The 18,647-nt window shown below is 38.0% G+C and overlaps 1 protein-coding gene across 1 annotated transcript; it reads right to left on the bottom strand.

Moving 5' to 3' along the window:
* Window positions 1-703: 703 nt before the first annotated feature.
* Window positions 704-18,625, bottom strand: LOC127463058 (synaptonemal complex protein 1-like). The gene is made up of 27 exons (XM_051772059.1): window positions 18,245-18,625; window positions 17,988-18,061; window positions 16,644-16,702; window positions 16,162-16,231; window positions 15,474-15,547; window positions 15,006-15,114; window positions 14,462-14,547; window positions 14,141-14,325; window positions 13,638-13,705; window positions 12,501-12,562; window positions 11,834-11,938; window positions 11,148-11,251; window positions 10,549-10,666; window positions 10,251-10,321; window positions 9,485-9,566; window positions 8,572-8,634; window positions 7,838-7,900; window positions 6,969-7,085; window positions 6,251-6,361; window positions 5,501-5,593; window positions 4,870-4,944; window positions 4,550-4,609; window positions 3,738-3,884; window positions 3,354-3,440; window positions 1,938-2,084; window positions 1,555-1,641; window positions 704-1,471 (listed from the first exon to the last, which is right to left on the bottom strand). The coding sequence occupies exons 4-27, from the start codon at window positions 16,226-16,228 to the stop codon at window positions 1,328-1,330; spliced, it is 2,325 nt and encodes a 774-aa protein (XP_051628019.1). The 5' UTR covers window positions 16,229-16,231; window positions 16,644-16,702; window positions 17,988-18,061; window positions 18,245-18,625; the 3' UTR covers window positions 704-1,327.
* Window positions 18,626-18,647: the final 22 nt, after the last annotated feature.

Raw genomic sequence — 18,647 nt, 5'->3', positions numbered from 1 at the left:
GTCTGTGGCCGGCTGTGGCCAGGGCTCCCCCCTTCCTCATCAATGAGCACAAAACCGCTGCCAAAACACGGGAACGGAGGAGAGAAAAGCGTGACCCCCTCCCCCAAAACTTCCTCTGCAGGTGGGTCAAACCTCTGGGATGGAATCCCAGCAGGTCTGGCCTGGGGGCGGAGCAGGGCCCAGGCCAGAAAACAGCCAGATGACCAGGCCCAGAGCAACACGGCCTCGCAGCTTTCCCTTGCCTCAGTTCAGGCCAAAGTAAAAATGTCCCTCTTTCCAAGGAGAGGAGGAAAAATAAAAAACTCATCACCCTTCCCTGCAGTTTTCAGAAGGGCCATCAGCTTGGAATGCAGGTCTGCCAGTCAGTTCTTTTGTGTGGGTCATTTACCCCTTCCCCTCCCTCCTTCAAATCTTTGTTTTACAGGGAGTAGGGTAAACAAAATTTCTGCTTTTTCTTTTTTTTTTTTTTCAGAACAAGTAAACCTATGACAGTTTGTTGTTGTGAATCCCAGACTAATCAAGGATTAACACAGGAAGAGATGTTGCTCAAATCTTTCCTTACACTTCCATGGCAGAAGCTGCTGGTCCCTGGGAAGGCTGCCTGGGATTTCTGTCTGTGTTCTAATACTTAAAGCAACAGCATTTAGTCCCACACCACACTTTATATTTCAGATCAACAATTTAATGACATCTTAACATTGTTTTTACAATCTTAACGAGAGTGCATATGTTATTCCTTATGAAGTGAAATCTTTTTAAACGGAAGTAATTCCATTCAATTTTAGAAGTATCAGAACTGTTTTAACATACTGAAATAGTAGCTACTGAAAACAAAACAGTCTAAAAGGAAAGGTCTAAGAACATTTAAAATGCAGGAAAAACAAGATGACTTCAGGTGAAAGTGCACACATTTAACAGCTTCAGTATTTCTTTCACAAAGTATCTTCTGTGAATTATGTATTAAGAAAAAGAGTAAATTTAAAAGAACAGAATTAAACTTCTTTAAAATCAGTATTTCTAATGCCAGAAACAGCTTGGAAACAACTTTCTATCTAGTTATACTTATTTCAAAATTTAAAATTGGCTAACTTGTGTCCTGATGTTTTATAGCACAGAGGAGGAAAAGGTGGGAAAGGCCCTGCAGGTGGATGTAGCTCTGGATCTGTGAAGTTTATGTGTGTAATGGAAATGAATGTAGTATTCAACACACTGAGTATGACAGAAAAATGCACCAAAGGACTAACTCTGAAAGAATAACAACACTGTTATTAGTGCCACTGTTACTGGCACTGATAAATAATGCCAGGGCACTGGTCATTTCTGCATTTTAAGCAAAGAACTTTGCAACTTCTTTAATTTTTCTTCTCCTGTCCACCTTGGAAACCGCAGCCCATCCTGTCTCGTGCATCTTCCTCATGGCTTTGAGTTTCAGAGCAGAGCCGGGAGATTTCACACTGGAGAGAGTCGGCGTCTAACAAGGAAAATAAAGCCACCATTATTTCTGGAAAGAATTTGATTAACTGTTTGGTTTAATCTGAAGACAAGCTAATGTACCTTTTTTGGTGCTGTGGAATGTAATTGTGAAGCTTGAGGATAATCTTGGTACAACTTCTTAAACATTTTCTCTTCCGAGACCATGCTCTGAAATTAAAAAGAAAAAAGCTATTTAGTTACAGTATACTAAAAAATACTTTTCCCTTCCCCCCAGGAATATTAAAGTATGAACAAAAAAAAGTTGAGATGTTACTATGAAGCCTGAACAGTTTAATAACAGGCATGTGAATTATGTACATACAAATACAGTTCCAGAAAGAACCAAGTAAATAAAAACATACACAGAAGTAAGGTCTGTGATCTGGAAGCCCCCAGGCTTTCTCTCCCCCCTCAGGGGTGTGCCCAGAGAAGTGCTCAGGGCAGGTCTGGGCTCTGACTCTCACCAGGAGGTCGCTGTGCTCGGAGCTGTCCGAGTGAGCGTCCAGATGAAGAAGCACTTTCTGCTTCTTCCTCGTGCTCTGCTCGGGAGGCAGATTTGTGCTTCTCTCCCCCTGCAGGGCATGGACTGGAGGAGTCTTCATCACATAGGTCTGGGAAAGAAAATGGTTACATTCTTAGTTCTGTTTTGGGGGTAAGTATAGAATCTAACCCCAACCTCACAACCCAGTTTGTGCTCCGAGCTGTCCAAGAAGACACCTGGGAGATGCTGTGGAATTATCATCTTTCCAGCCAAAATGTGAAGCAAAGGCCCAAACAAAAGGGGGTGGGGAGGGAAAATCTCCTCTTTTGGTTGCTGAGCAAGGAGAATGAGCAGGAAGCTGTGGAAGAACTGAGTTTTCTGGCACATGGTATCTAAGTGCTTCCTGTTTATCTGCAGAAATGCAGGTTGTTTGGAACTGTAGCCACCAGCTGTGGACTACAACAAACACCTGAGGAAAAAGAAACCAACAAAACTGCAGGAAAGTTCTGTCAGAGAGACCCTGACGTTGATAGCAAGATTGTTTTTACTTAAAATAGTCTTTTCACCACAGGTTAAACTTCTGAGAAACATTGCAATGGTCCACTGCAATCCTTTTCTAGAAAGGGTAATGGAGAAATGGCAGTGAATCTGTTATTACAATATAAACATCACCAGGGGTCTTCTGACAGGGGAAGAGCATAAGTTCTGCAGGGGAGGAGCATAAGTCAGGAATCATTTGATACTTTGACAATTTTTACATCTATACAAGATTTTTTCTATTCCATGGAAAAAAAAGTGCTGTCACAAAAACACACTTTTAAGACTAAGTAAGAGAATTCCAGAGATATTATTAAATTCACAGTCTCTCTTGGATAGGAATTGTTACTGATAAATGATAACTGAGCAAGAAAAATGACACATGTTGGGAGCCCTTCCACAAACTGCTCTCTGATGTCAGTGTGGAATGGTACCACTCTTTTAAACCCCTGCTTATCCCATCAAAAAAATAAATAACCATCTACAGAGAAGTAAGAAGTACAGTCAAAAATGCCACAAGAACAATTCACTGTCAGGAGTCACAAAGCTTCCAAGCTGGACTGCCCAAGGGGCTTTTGCCAGACACTGAAGGAGGCATTTCTTCTTTTCCATGTATTGACTCCCCTAGGGATATCATTTAGAGACTTCTTACTTCTTACATTAATAGAGTCACTGTTCTAAATGTGGTTTAGGATTCTCAGGAAAGTAAGTTTGTATTTTCTAAAATTACAGAAGGTTGAAGTTAAAAGCAGCTTAATGTCTTTTGGTGAGTGTACATGAATTGTCATGGAATTTCAATGAGGTTCCATGTGCATAAACATCACCAAACTGTTTGGTTTAATCTGAAGACAAGCTAATGTACCTTTTTTGGTGCTGTGGAATGTAATTGTGAAGCTTGAGGATAATCTTGGTACAACTTCTTAAACATTTTCTCTTCCGAGACCATGCTCTGAAATTAAAAAGAAAAAAAGCTATTTAGTTACAGTATACTAAAAAATACTTTTCCCTTCCCCCCAGGAATATTAAAGTATGAACAAAAAAAAGTTGAGATGTTACTATGAAGCCTGAACAGTTTAATAACAGGCATGTGAATTATGTACATACAAATACAGTTCCAGAAAGAACCAAGTAAATAAAAACATACACAGAAGTAAGGTCTGTGATCTGGAAGCCCCCAGGCTTTCTCTCCCCCCTCAGGGGTGTGCCCAGAGAAGTGCTCAGGGCAGGTCTGGGCTCTGACTCTCACCAGGAGGTCGCTGTGCTCGGAGCTGTCCGAGTGAGCGTCCAGATGAAGAAGCACTTTCTGCTTCTTCCTCGTGCTCTGCTCGGGAGGCAGATTTGTGCTTCTCTCCCCCTGCAGGGCATGGACTGGAGGAGTCTTCATCACATAGGTCTGGGAAAGAAAATGGTTACATTCTTAGTTCTGTTTTGGGGGTAAGTATAGAATCTAACCCCAACCTCACAACCCAGTTTGTGCTCCGAGCTGTCCAAGAAGACACCTGGGAGATGCTGTGGAATTATCATCTTTCCAGCCAAAATGTGAAGCAAAGGCCCAAACAAAAGGGGGTGGGGAGGGAAAATCTCCTCTTTTGGTTGCTGAGCAAGGAGAATGAGCAGGAAGCTGTGGAAGAACTGAGTTTTCTGGCACATGGTATCTAAGTGCTTCCTGTTTATCTGCAGAAATGCAGGTTGTTTGGAACTGTAGCCACCAGCTGTGGACTACAACAAACACCTGAGGAAAAAGAAACCAACAAAACTGCAGGAAAGTTCTGTCAGAGAGACACTGACGTTGATAGTAAGATTGTTTTTACTTAAAATAGTCTTTCCATAAGAAGGAGACTTTTTATTTTTTACATCAGTAGATTCACTGTCCAAATCTCAAGGAGGTATCTGAGTCTCAGGAAAATAAGTTTGTATTTTCTAAAATTAAAAAAGGTTTAAGCTAAAAGCATTTCAATGTCTTTTGTTGAGTGTACATAAAATATCATAGAACTTCAGTTAGATTCCATATGTATAAATATGACCAAATTCTAAAATAATTTCTTTGGTTAAAGTTACCTTGTGCTCCATTTCAGTTTCAGGAACCCTGTTTTGGGAGTGTTTTTTCACAAGATTCTCCTGAAAAGAGTTACAGGATAGGAAGTAAATATTTTATTTGAATTCAGTTGCTAAAAATCTTCTTGGTGTAATTACAGAACGCAGTCCACTATCATACACTGTTACACAGTTCATATAAACATATGGCCAGATTTAGTACAACTGCAGCATTCAAAAGTCATTTTTCTATTCACAGTTTCATTTCTTATACAGTTTCTCCCAGTGCATAAGCCCAGGCCAAACCTGTCACCCACACTGCTACAGTTATTAAAAAAATTCACCTTTTCCTCGATTTCTTCTTTCAGTTGTTCCTTCAGGGATGACAGTTCGCTTTTCAAACGTGACAGCTCACTTTCCTATAAACAGGGAGAAAAAGGGCAGGGAAAAAAGAAAACAGGACAAAATGAGACAGTAATTAATAGGGATATTTGTTAGAAACAAAGGAAAAATCCATTTGTTTTGCAACCCTATAGTGGAAGCTCTGTTTTAGCTTGTTTTAAAAAGAGCTGAAGTACTATAAGAACCAGGTACTTGACCAGAAGTGTTCAGGCAAGAACTTAAAACCCTTGGGAGAACAGGGGTTAGAGGGGATGGAATCCAACTACTTGATACTAAAGGTTCTTAGACAGTGAGGGCAGAACGTGGTACACTCTCTGGAAAAGCAGACAGAAACCAACTGCTACTCCAATTTATTTTTAGGAACGTTTGGGTTTTTTAAAGCACATAAGATCTCTAAGAAAATAAAAGCAAGCAGAAATTAGTGATCTTTACTGTTCAGTCCCACTAAAGCAGACACTTAACCCTCTCCAAGTATTAAATAGGAAAAGTAAAATATGGTATTTATGGTTATATTACACTTGGATGACATCAGCCCCTCCATTGCATTATTTAGTGTTGAAAAGTACTCCTTACCAGTGATCTTTCTGATGACAACTGCTCTTGCTGCTTAATTTTATATAGTTTTAACTCCGCATCTTTTTCTTCAGCCATTTTGTCATATTCATGCTGTTTTAAAAAGAACAAACAAAACATTGGATTAAATGTTACAATTACAGATCTACCCAGTCTGCAAACATCAGTCCTTTTCTCAAACCAGACTCTTCTGAAGATTCAGGGAGCACCAGGAACAAACACTGGTGCTTCTGCAGAAACCGTGGAACAGAAAATGCCCCAGCAGAATTATTTTGGGGGCTGACAGAGAATGCTTAATTTCTGTGCAGCAGCACATGTCCCAGCACATAAGCCATGCTATTTTTATAAATGGTATCTGCTAAATAGATTCCAAAAGGGAGGAATAAAAATGTACATTAAAATATGTCACATTAAACTGCTGAAGGTCACCAAGGAATCTCCTCGAGAAAGAGGCCAGACTGACACTGAAGGACACTGCATTAGGGTGGTACCAAAGGAAGCCTAGAGGAAAAAAAATCCTAGAAATTTAGATAAATGGCATTTTTCTGCCCAGAGGCATGTTTTCAAAATCTGAAGATGAATTTATTTTTAGATGGTGAAAAACCAAGCATGTGTTCAACTTCATTTTCCTAGATTCAGGTCTTTTTTATGAAGCTGCACTTTCTAATTCATAATATGCTGATTTTGAAAGGTTCTTATGTATCATGGTATCACACAGGACAAATCATAGCAATCAATACAATCTCTTACCTTGTGTTTTTCCATTAGTGCCACCATTTCTTTTATCTTGTGCTGACATCGGATATCAGTTTCTCTCTGTATCATTATTGCTTCATCATAAAGCAACTTCAACTTTTCTACCTGATAGTAACAAATTTCATTTAATTCATGAACAATTAACAACAACATGTATTTTTTAAAAATCTTAGTTTCATTTCTTCTTCCCCCTGTGGGTGCAAAGTATGTATAGTCTCATTTAGGCTTCATTTGCTTTTAAGAACCTTTTCAAATCCTACACTTTTTATGCATATTATTAAAATGGGCAAATAAACATAGATTAAAAGTACATCCATGGTAGGTAAGTGTCACCTCGAACCACAAGGTCATCTCAAGCACTCTGCCCTAACTTCTCCTGCATTACCATTGAAAAAGTGTGGGCAGAAAAACAATAATATGGGAGAAGTTACAATCTAATTTGGCTCTGCTGTAGTTACACCGAGAATAGAATTTCTTTGAACAATATCTTGATAAAGAGAATTTTTAACTGGGTTCCTATTTTTAAAGACATACACAAATACTTCAACTTAAGCATCTAATGTGCTAAAGCTTTGCTCTCAGGCAAACACAAGAAGTTCCAGGTGTGCTGACGTGACTGAAACGTAAGAGCAAGGACTGGCCAATAAAGCTTCTTAAAACCATCATACATCCAAAAAAATTTCAAACTGCAGTAAAAATTAACATCTCTCACCTCTTCATGAAGTTTATTTTCATTTACTTTTTTTGTTTCAATGTCTTTTTGATAGCTGTCAACTGTTTCCTTATGTTGCTTGTTCATATTTTCCAGCTCTAACTGCAATTTATTCACCTTTTGGGAATGCAGAATTGTTGCTGTTATTTGTTCAGAAATTAATATGCTAATGATTTTTTTTTTTACCTCTTATTTTTGAGCAGAAACACTCTGTTACCTTTCATGTACATGATTGAACTGTTTCCTATTTGAAGTTCAGCTTTTTTTCATCCAGAATTAAACTCTGGCCTGAAGTGAGTTAGAAAATGCTCACAGAAACAATGGCAAGAGCCTAATGGGAAAGACAGTCCTAAGCAGTCACCCTAAATGCTGTGACTTCCTTGGAAAAAAAAGACAGATGGAGATTTTATTCCCTCCTATGTAGATCTGTTTCAGATTTTCCCAGTTGTATGGTGTGTTGTCCTCCCAACTGTGCATTTTGATTACAGTTTTTTCTTTTAAGTTTTTCGTAAGAGTCTCTTAAAAAAAGTCCACTTCTTTCTTGAAGTGTGGTACCCAAATAATGTATGTATTTCTTTTAATTGCTTTTCTATTTCAATGGGATTACTGAATACTCTTCAGTACACTATCAACCAAACAAAGAAAGGGACTGATCAGGAACATAATTCCTTGGGATGTGAAGTCCATCTCTTCTAAATGTCTTCTAGTCCAGTCAGAGCTCAATGAGTAAAAATTATGGGCCCATTCCTGCAAAATCTGTATCCCAGATCCATAGACTAGTTCAGAATGTATTTAAATAATATTATCATTAGTTATACTGGGACTTAAACCACTCACCTCATCTTCTACATGATGTTATTTAAACCTACCTTTCCTTCATAAATACTGGTTTTCTTGCTTTCTGCAGTAATTTTCTTTTTCAGCACCTTATTCTGTTGAAATAAAGCAAAACAAACACTGTACTTTAAAAAGTTTATAGAATTCTGTAATGCTTTAACTGCATCAAGCAGGTCAGAATCTTAAAAAATTCCAGCTTTCATCAAGCAAATAACTCTCTGTTGAGCAGTTCAGGTTCCGGTCAATTCTCAAAACCAAAAGAATGCTCCACTAATTCCTGGGATAAACCTGTTCCTTCAAGACCTTATGAAAGGCTCCTCCTGGGCAGCAACAGAGACTAACAAATAAGGGGCACAATGGGAATTAAAACTAAGATGCTGCTGACAGAAGGGGTGCAGATGTCATGACAAAAAATAAAAATGAAGTTATGACAATTTGTGCTAATGCACAGTTCTTTTCTACTAGTGGTAACTGAGACAGGGCTTTACTACAAGTCCATAAATAATACCATATGCTAAATGAAAAAAGTAAATGTTTATTATAGATATCATTTCTGTAATTGCTATTTTCAAATGAAGGATAATTTAACAAATCAAATAATTTCAAAGGTGACTCCTTAATCTGCTCAGAGTTAGGATAAGAAAGGAAATTATCAATTACATAGGTGTTTCTGAAGATATCACAGCAGACAAAACCTGTTGAAAAGTAACAGTCACCACAAAATACCATCTCTTATGTATTTGTGACTTTTAAAAATTGTACACACCTCCTGCTGCAACTCTTCAATGCATTTGGTTTTATTTTCCACCTGTTTCTTCAAATTATTCATCTAAAAGAGATATTTCAAACATTAATGAATAACTCCTAGCAATGCCTCCCTGTGTCAGAGATCACTGTCAACGTTCTCACACGTGCATTTGCCCCAGCCTGATTTACTGCAGCAAACTGGAACACGAGCTGCCGTGTTCCAGGGATGGGAGTTTCAGCCATAAAGTACTAGAAGATGTTAATTAATGGCAGTGAACCAGTTCCTCGGTGGTTGGAGAGTTTAAAGAGAAGAAAGAAGGGAAAAAAAAAAAGTAACTTCGCAATTTAAAAAACAATCTTGTGTCAGGTTCCCTACAATCCATGAAAAAAATTAATTTTCCTAGTTACTTCCTACAATCTTCAACTGCTTTGCCTTTCTCAAAATTCCATTTTCAACAGTCTTAACCTGGAATCACAATTATAAATTTTTGAGTTTTACAATGAAATTCTGAAATCCATTCTAACGCTAAAAAAACAGGTGTGCTTTGAAACTAGAGTAAGGAAGTAAAAATATTGTAACCTCTTTAAGCTGAAACTCATATTATATATTGAAAGCTAATCAAGAGCCCATCCATCACTCAGTGGGGATATGGAAATAAAGGAAAGGAGGTTCCTGTTTGCCTGAAATCTAACAAGCTAATTTTAAGCCTTCAAGCAAAGAGTGAACATCCCAGTGAAGGTCCCTGTCTTTTAAAAGGAAAGGGCTCAGCATGTGCACACGTTGGCACAGCCCTGACAGCAGCACCCTCTGGCAGAGATCACACCCCGAGGCAGAGCCCTGCAGGAAACAACCCCACAAACATTTTACATTTCCATTCTGTCCTACAGGTTAGGCTGTATATTTTCACGACAAGGCACAGGATGCAGCATACATTTTCTTCTCTTTCATCCAGTTTACTTTCAATCTCTTCCCCTGTCTTTGCCATTTTCTCCTTCAAAGACTCCAGTTCATTTCTGAAGGCCAAATTAACAAGCATTAGTAAATATTTAAGATTTACTAAGAACCTCTTTACTGCTTAATCTTTACTAAGAAATCTAACTTCTTTTCAGTAAAGACATACTTTATTTTCTAGAAAGAGCTGCTAATATTGATGGGAATTTCATAAGCTGTCCAATGAAATGTTCTTACAATGAAGCAAAGTGCCTGGTAAGTTAATGTGAGACCTGTCCATAGGTTTTGTAAGGCATGGAAAGGTGTTCCCCTTACCTAAGGAAAATATATCCTAAGCTGTAATATCATAATGCAGCTGTGAAACATGGAAGGCTGCCTGGAACTGCTGGTACAGAGATTACTGCAAAGACTGACATTTAACCAGCTTCACCTTTTCACATTTAATTCATAACCTTGAACCTTTATTTTCATTTCCTTCCCACCTAAAATGTCTAATGCAAAACAGGACAGCTCCTTCTATGTAATACAAAGCTGTGGCAAAAATTGTTCCTGTAGCAATAGGTATCTCTAATTTGAGAAAATTTCTACAATGGCCAACACAGTTTTTGTTTAGCTATATAATCTAAAAAGAACATTAATCAGGAATCACAGAAAGCAGCATATGAACACAACACTCAGACTAACTATGATGGAATTGAGTCTAATTCCTTTAATAATATCAGATATTAAGATTTCGTTTTACTTGCCTTAGCTGGCCATTTGCCTCTTCCAGGTTTTCAACTAACTGCTTTGTATTCTCTTCTTTTTTCTTGCTATCCTAAATAAAGACCCGTGTAAATTCAAGGTGACATCTTAAAAAATGTAAAGGCATCCAAAGCACATTGACCTGCCTTATTCACAAGGGTAACTGTGCTTCCTTTGTATTTCAGACACAAAAACCAGTTCAGGTACTCTACAGAACCATGGCATGTTGCAGTTTACTATCTGATTTGTACTTTAAATTGAGTATTGTCATCTAAAAGCAGCTGGAAGTCTACAACTTGCCTTGTGACTTTCTTGCAGTTTCTTGAGTTCTGCAGCCACATCACTTTTCTCTTGTGCTATTTGTTCCTTCTCTAGTGAAAGCTTATTGATACACACAGTCAGTTGTTCATTCTTTAACCTAATGTAAAACAAATGGTCAGGAGAAATAAGAACGTGCATTTTGAAATTTCCTTTCAAGTTAAATTTATCCATTATCAAGTGTTACTTCAGGCTGGAAAAAGTCCAGGCCTTTATCTACAAATTTAAGGTTTGCAGCAAAGTCACAGTGATGCAAAAAGGCAACAGAAGAAGGAAAGAAAACAAGTCAACTTTTATATAAATATAATGGTAGTTGAAGATGATGTAGTTCAAAGCAGGATTAACAACGAATTTAGAAAGTTTCTCTTCATTTTAATACAACTGGGTCACAGATATGGAACAACTCCATACATACAAATAGAGAAAATATAATTCATAAATACAAGTATATAATGAATGTCATACTGTGTTGTTCAAAATTTTCATTAGAAAACAATCATAGATCATTCATTGTGTAATAAAGTAACTTCTATGTAACACAAAACCAATTCTGAATATTATATTTTCAAAGATGGTCATACGTCTCTTGTTCAAGGTCCGTTTTCAGAGTCAAAAGCTGGTTCAAATAATCTTGTTCCTTTTCAGCTGTACTAGTCAGTTGTGCTTTCAAATCGTGGATTTCTTTCTGCAAAAAGAGGAGTTTTGAGTTTCCACATCTAAACTCCAACTCGTGAAAGTCACCAGCCATGATCTGAGAGCCCAGAGCTTTCAGATGGACCCAACAACAGCCAGGCCAGAGATTATCCTGCCCACATCCTCCCATGGAAGGGGTGAGACAGTGAACTCTGACATGAGTGCTGGACATGTCCCCCACTGTGAGTCTAATTAACCAGTCTGCAAAATTACTGACTAAATTAGTTTTCTTGGACATCATTGTAAAGAAAGACATTCACTTCAGACATCATAAGCTTTTACATTTACCTAAACAAAAAAGACTAAAACCAAATCACAGAATTCCAGTACCATGTGACAGAACAGAAGGGCAACTGTGTGTCCTCCTCCTTAATACAGACACCGTGGGGATGCAGGAGCAAGGGAGCACGGGCTCCTCTAGGGCAGAGGAGCTCCTGCTGCCACTGTCACCAGCAGAGCAGCTCAGGGTGCAGCCTGCTCTGACTCCATGCCCTTTCTTATGTTCTCCTATACAAGTTACACTGTGTAACTTAACTATTTATAAAAATGTGTTATGATTGCCCTTTTATCAGACCTCTCTCATTTGGAGAACATTTTTTGTTTCTTCTTCTCTCTCCTGCAAACTTTCTACAGTAGCCTCAAGATGCTCCTTCTTCAGTAAAAGTCCTTCCATTTTCTCCTGTTTTAGAACATTAGTGAGACTCAGTTCAGAAAATTCAATGCAGATTTTAAGGAATAAACAGACATGGTAAAATGCACACCTGGTTTCACACTATCCTACTTTAGCTGATACAGTTTCTTGTTAGACTTGTGAATATCAAATCATAATGAAAATAAAACTCTATTAAGAAGGTACTTCATATATCTTAGAGTTCTGGGACAGAACATGGGCCTGTGTCACAGTGCAGGAGGGTTCACTGACACCACAGCTAATTACCTCCCTACAAGTAAGGAAAAAAAAGGGAAATCTTTATGTCCAGAGGGAGTGGCATTTAAATAGGTGTGAATGAAGAAGGAAATGACTGGAAACCTTAACAAGGAAAACCAAAACAAAGCACAACAGGACAAGAAAAACAGTGGAAAGAATCAAGTCCTTCAAAGAAAACACTGAAACTGTGTGTTTACCAGAAACATCAAGGCAAAATAAACAATGTTTATATATGGCACTTAACATACTTATAAAGTAAGAGAAATTTCAGATGAAAAGTAAATGCCATGAGACTAATAAAATGAACACTTACCAGTGTTCCTGACAGTTCTTCAAGTTGCATTTCTTTGTCACATTTTAGTTTAGTCATCTCTTCTACAGCACATGTAATGTAAAATTAATGGAACAGAAATAATTTTTCATATTTAGTAGGCAATATAAAACAATTTTCCCTTTGCAATACCTGATTTTTGAAACTTGTTTGATTAAGTTCAGAAACTGTAAAGCTAACTTCTGACTTAATCTAAATGTAGACTTGAAAATACGATTAAGAAAGACACTAGCAAATATATATCTGAAGAGAAACTAATAATTTATCTTTTATAAAATTCAGAGTCTATTATGTCTTCCACAGTTACGTCTTCAAATGAACCGTGGACTGTAAGAACGGAGTCATCTCCAAGTATTGATGCATCTGAATTGTTCCAGAAAAAGAACCTGAACTGCTGAAGGTACTGACATGGACATGCTGAGAAAGGAAATCAGTTATTACTAACTTCAAAATGTTTTCTGTGTGCACACTGGTATTTTACAATGGACACTGAGGTCACGTTGGGTCTGGACTTCTCCCAGGTCACATCTCGCCCGTTCTAGACAAGCATCACCAGTTCACTTTGGAACACTCTTCAGATGCCCTCAGTGTACCCAGGGACATCAAATTCTATTTCTCATTTGTCACATGAGGACTAGAGACATGTGCTGCACAGCAGCAAAAGTGCTGAAGACAGACCTCTTACTCTGGGGGCTAAGGAGCACCTACCTAGAAACCACAGCACATCAAAGCAGCATTTAAAGACCCAACTGGTCTGCAGAAACCTTAACAGGAGTGTTTTGTCTCTGCTACGAGCCACAGAAGTCATTCCTGGAACCTGCTGCTCAGCAGTGTAACACCTCCCCAACAGTTCTGCAGTGCCACCAGCCTTGGCTGGAAACCAAACTGATTCCAGGAGAGCCCTGCATGGATGGTCTCACGACTGGAGGTCGGCCCAGCACTGTGGTTTGGCTGCTGCCAGTTACAATGACCATCAAAGAAAAGGGAAGCAGATGAGTGAAAATAAATTGAAGCATTCCTGACAGGTACAGGTACTGTAAAACCATTTCTCCAAGCAACAGAGACAGTCCATTTCCAGAAAACAGCAGAAAACATTTTCTGCCTTTCTACAAGTCTTACCCAGTTCAGCAGACTTATTTCTGAGCTCCAAGGTAAGCAGCTTGGACTCGTCTTCACATTTCTCTAATCTAAGAAAATGGTAATTAAAAAAACCCCAGTATATATACAAAACACTTCATTCAAAACTTAAAGGACAATAAGACCAGGTCTTACCACAAGCACTTTAAGAACATTTGCCTTTCAACAGGCAGATGGTATATCTGCCTGCAACACATATCAAATTGCACTTTTACAACTTCAGAACAACAGACACAAAAGTAAGCAAATATTTACACACAGAAATCTGTATTTCTTAAAGAGAATTATGGGGGGGGGGGGAATGTATTTTTTTTATAAACCAGTATCAACCAGCACAATCAGAAAAAGATTACATTAAATTCTCTGCATTTAGACCACTGTGACAAAAAACCTCTGAATTTCAGCTTCACGTCCAATTGTTCTTGATTTTGTCATAAACTGCAACCTGTAAGACCATTCTTTGAACTTAAAACTTTTTAATTTACCTATTTTGCTCTTTTTGCAGCAAGCTTTTCAAATTGGCAATAGAAGTCTCAAACTCTGCTGTCAGGGTTGCATGCAAAGCCTTAGTTTTTTTACATTCTTCCTCCTGTGCTTCTTTTTCTTCAGTGACCTGAATTAATGTTTTCACTGTAGTCTGGAATTCGTTTTCTAAGCTCTTTTGAGTAACCTTCAAAAAATTATATCATTTCTAAATATGTTTTGCAACAAAGAGCTACAGTTGTTTCATGTCTAAAGTATCAGTAATTATTTATGCAATTACTCATCTAACCTATTTATGCTGGAAAACCATAAGCAAGTTGTACCTCTGCCTTTTCCAATGAAGTTCTGGCCTCCTCCAGCTCTGCCCTCAAATGTTCTTGATTGACCTGGGATTCCTTTAACATTTCTCCTTCAATGCAAAAAGATGTATGGTTATTATTTAAGAAAAATAGGGTAGTTACTAAAAAATGCTGCTAAAAATGTAAAATGGTCATAGAATTTAACAAAGACCAAAGGTACTGGCATCATATACTACAAATATTTTGAATGTAAATGGCTTAAAAATATTGAAAATCAAGTTCTGAAAAATAAGTTTCCTCCTCAATGGCACCTGTCTGACTGTAAATATGCAAAACTCAAGCAATGTATTCTCCCCTTGCAATCTTCAGAAGCCCTCACTGTTGACTCGTCCTAAAAACAACCCTGCCAGTTCTGATCCCACCTCAGCAGTGTCTGTTCCAAACAAAACCAAGGCCTGCAAGGCCCCAAAATTCTGTTGCTGACTAGTAACAGAGTGAAATTATCATGAGCCTGTTTCCTATGCTTCTATAAACAACTACATTTTAACACAGCAGAGAGGACTCTTACTTTTTTCTTCTATTAAGTCAGCAATCTTATTTTGTGATTCCTGCAGCTGAGCCTTGATGTCTCTTATTACATCATCTTTTTCATCACTCTGTATGATAAGAGCTGAAATCTAGTAAAATTAAAACAATATCACAATGAAGTCTAGAGAAAGGACAGATTCCCATTTTCATTTGTGCCCCGTGGAGGATGAGCAGACATTCTGCTGGGATTCGAGTCAGAGAAGGTGGTTGGGCTGAGCCAAATATTGATCAAGCCAGGAATGAAAAAGTTCTCCAGTTCAAAATCAGAACATGAATTCTAACAAACTAAAGATACTGAACATCACTTAATTTAGCAGAATATGACTTAAATGCAGCTCCAGCTGTTATTTTTGTCTTTTTTACCAATGCCCAGAAACTCCTTGGCCCTTGCATTGCCCCTTCATTCACAAATAAAGCTGTATGCATTAGATTGTAAAACTCAGCAAACCTGCTCTTCCTTCTGACTGACTTCCAGTTTGCAATCTCTTTCGAGCTTCTCCATTTTTTCTGCTTCTTCTTTTACTTTTGAGATACAGTAATATCCATAGTTAACATTCTAGCTGAAAGATACTCCAAGTTCAATACAATTTTCCAGTTTAAGATTGCTTGTAATTGTACAATTCGTTTCCTAACAAGCAATTGTTGACATAATGCTTGATTTTATAATTAGACAAAACACCTTTTTTGCCAGTTTTGCACAGAATTAGTCCATTATTCCATGTTTGTTACAAGAAACTAACAGAAATGCCCATGTAAAGATTAAACAGGTACACAGTAGCCTATATAAAGCAAGTATTTAATAAAGTTCCTGTAGCTACACACTAGGGCATTATCATTTAAATACATCAACTACATAAAATAAGTGGTGATCTCCAGACTGTAGTCACAGAGAAACCTTAGACTTTGAGCGACTATTTGAAAAATAAAGTTCCAAATTTGGCCCAGGGGAACAATAAAAGGGCCCAGGCAGTGAACAGCAGGCAGCATGAATAAAAGAGGGTCCCAATGTCCCAGAGTCACCTGCTCACCATTTGAGCACTTCACATCTGTCTGCCTTGACACTGCAGGTGCAATAAAAGCTATGAAGTACAAAACTGTTGTGCCTGAAGAATAAACACAACAAAGAGAATTCTCACATTTGAAACTCATTTCCAGTCTGTCATTCTCTGCTTGCCCACGAAGCTCTTCAAACGCCACTGTCATCCTCTAAAAAACAAAGTTCAGTATTTGAAGTTCAGTATTGGAAACCCTGGAAGTTCTCCAGAGGCAGTTTCCAACCTTGGCCATCCTGAGAAACTCTCAGGTAAGTGAAACAGAACTCAGGTGAAACAGAGCACAAAAAGGAGACAGAAGTTCTGGAGGTCACCTCACACTGCACACAGACCACACAGATCACAGGGATTTACCTCCCACACGCTGCTGCACTTCATCCACTCAATGTGCTTTATAAATACAAAAATCATTTTTGAAAAAAACTGAAAGTCTGACTTCCTGCATCACACATGACATGATCCACACAGATGATGGACACAAATAGTATCCCAACAAAAGCACATAACTCAGCTCAACATACCCCTGGAACTCCCATTCCAGCCTTTTAACAAGCCACATCACTTACTTCTATGTTGCTGTGAAGTTCCTCGTACAGTTGTCTTGTTTCTTCTCTTTCCTGTTCATCTATCAAAGCAAGAATGTACAGTAGTTTTTCTTTTGAAAAGAATGCCAGCTGTCCAAGCCATTATGCTTAATCAGCATAATGAATTAAAAGAGGAATTATCTTTTCTTATTAAGAAACAGTAATTATGAATCAGAGTGCCAAAAGTTATGTAATCTAGGGAAAATGTATATTCCACTGAAACACCAAGGAAGCTCAGTTTTTAAATTTCCTTCTCAATATCACTTTTTCTGTGAAAAGTGTACTTCTGGATCAATTTATATAACTATATCAATTCTTATACTATTAGTGTTGTTGAATATTAATGTATCAAAAATGTTAGTGTTTGATAAACTCTAATACAGAGTTTAGCATCTTCCCATCAGCAGAGATACCTACGACCACAGAACTGTCATTAGAGACTTGTAACAACACTCCATGTCCATATTTTCTTTTTTTCCTTCATTTTTGTAATTGCTACTATTGTTCCCTAAGAAAGCAATCATAGAAGAGAACAGTAGGAAACACAGCTATCAAAGCAGAACAGTGTATCTATACACGTGTGTTTCTAGAATTAAAGCTAAAAAGAAACAGACACTTCTCAAGTACCTGGGTTCAAGTTAGGAAAAGTTTAACCATTATAATATCAATTCTGAACTGCATATAAAACAAAATCCCCCGTCAAGAACATATTTTAAACCCTCGAGAACTTAAACTTCATTAAGTTCTCCAGCTGTCCTGGCTTGGTCAGTTCAGTGAGAAGAATGCTGGTTACTCCTTGTGCCTTGGGGTTGGGATCTCTTTTCCCCACCAATGTGTAACTGCTCCCAGCAGGAAATGCCAGCTCTGGAAATTTGTTGGAGTGCTGGGAAGAGCCCCAACAGGCATGAAGTGCCACCTCATATGTCTTCATATATTCAAGGTGTCTGGATGGGACTGAAACCCTTCAATGGGCAGCCCAGACTTCAGGAGACCTGCACTGCTCTGGAGGGACTGCCAGCTGATCAGGGTCTGACCCTGCCTCAAACCAAAGATCTCCCAGGCTTGGAAACTGTAAGGGACTGTAAACAATGATACTGGCTTCAGAAAACCTCTGGAGTTAACATTACAAAGCACACGTGTCAGATATGGCTTCACTTCTAATTTTGTGAGCTACTGAAAATTCACTTCTCATTTTAAGAGCCACATCCAGTTCATCTGAACTGCAGAACAGATCTGGAACAGCATGAGAACTTTACTCTGTTGGTGAATTTAGAGCAAGCTAGAAATACATTTACTTTTATAAATCAAAATTAAAAAAGCATTTACATTTGCTGGTCTTCTCTGTGAAGTGAGTGCAGGTTTCCTTGAGCAGATTGCAGAGATGCCTTGAAGCAGTGTTTCTAAAACAGGGAAAAATACCATAATATGTTGTCACAAGAGTGCAGTGCTTTGTGTACCCAAGGAGTACCAAAGTAAATAACCTTTACAATTTAACAGCTCTATGTAACTGCCCACCCCAGCACAGTTCTCAGCATGAAAACTAATTATTTTCACCCCCCCAAAAATTTGTCTCTATTACTTACTCTTTCAAGAGATCTTTCTTTTCACATAGTTCATCTTCCAGTTTTAAATGGAGTTTTTCATTTTCAAACTAATTCCATAGGGAACAAATACAAAAAGACATTGTTACTGAAAAATATACCAGAAATACACTGTGACTTCTCAAAAAAAGTAATTTTGTGGTCAGAAGACAGAAGTTTTATCTAGTATCACATGCTGAGTCATCTTTTGCATTAAAGACATAATAACAAACACTAATTTGAGAGCAACTGAAACACTTACAGGTATGTTCTTCATACACACATTCACACAGGACAGGTGCACACCCCTTCTCAGAACAACTGTTTTCTTAAGGCACAAATCAAACGGCAACATTCTTCAATACTGAACTGTATGAATAATATTGTCATACTAAATCAGGAAGCA

The sequence above is a fragment of the Manacus candei genome, unplaced genomic scaffold (assembly GCF_025592945.1).
Source record: "Manacus candei isolate 608988 ecotype Guabito, Panama unplaced genomic scaffold, ASM2559294v1 h1tg000149l, whole genome shotgun sequence".
NCBI lineage: Eukaryota > Metazoa > Chordata > Aves > Passeriformes > Pipridae > Manacus > Manacus candei.
This window is presented reverse-complemented; position numbering and strand designations above follow the sequence as displayed.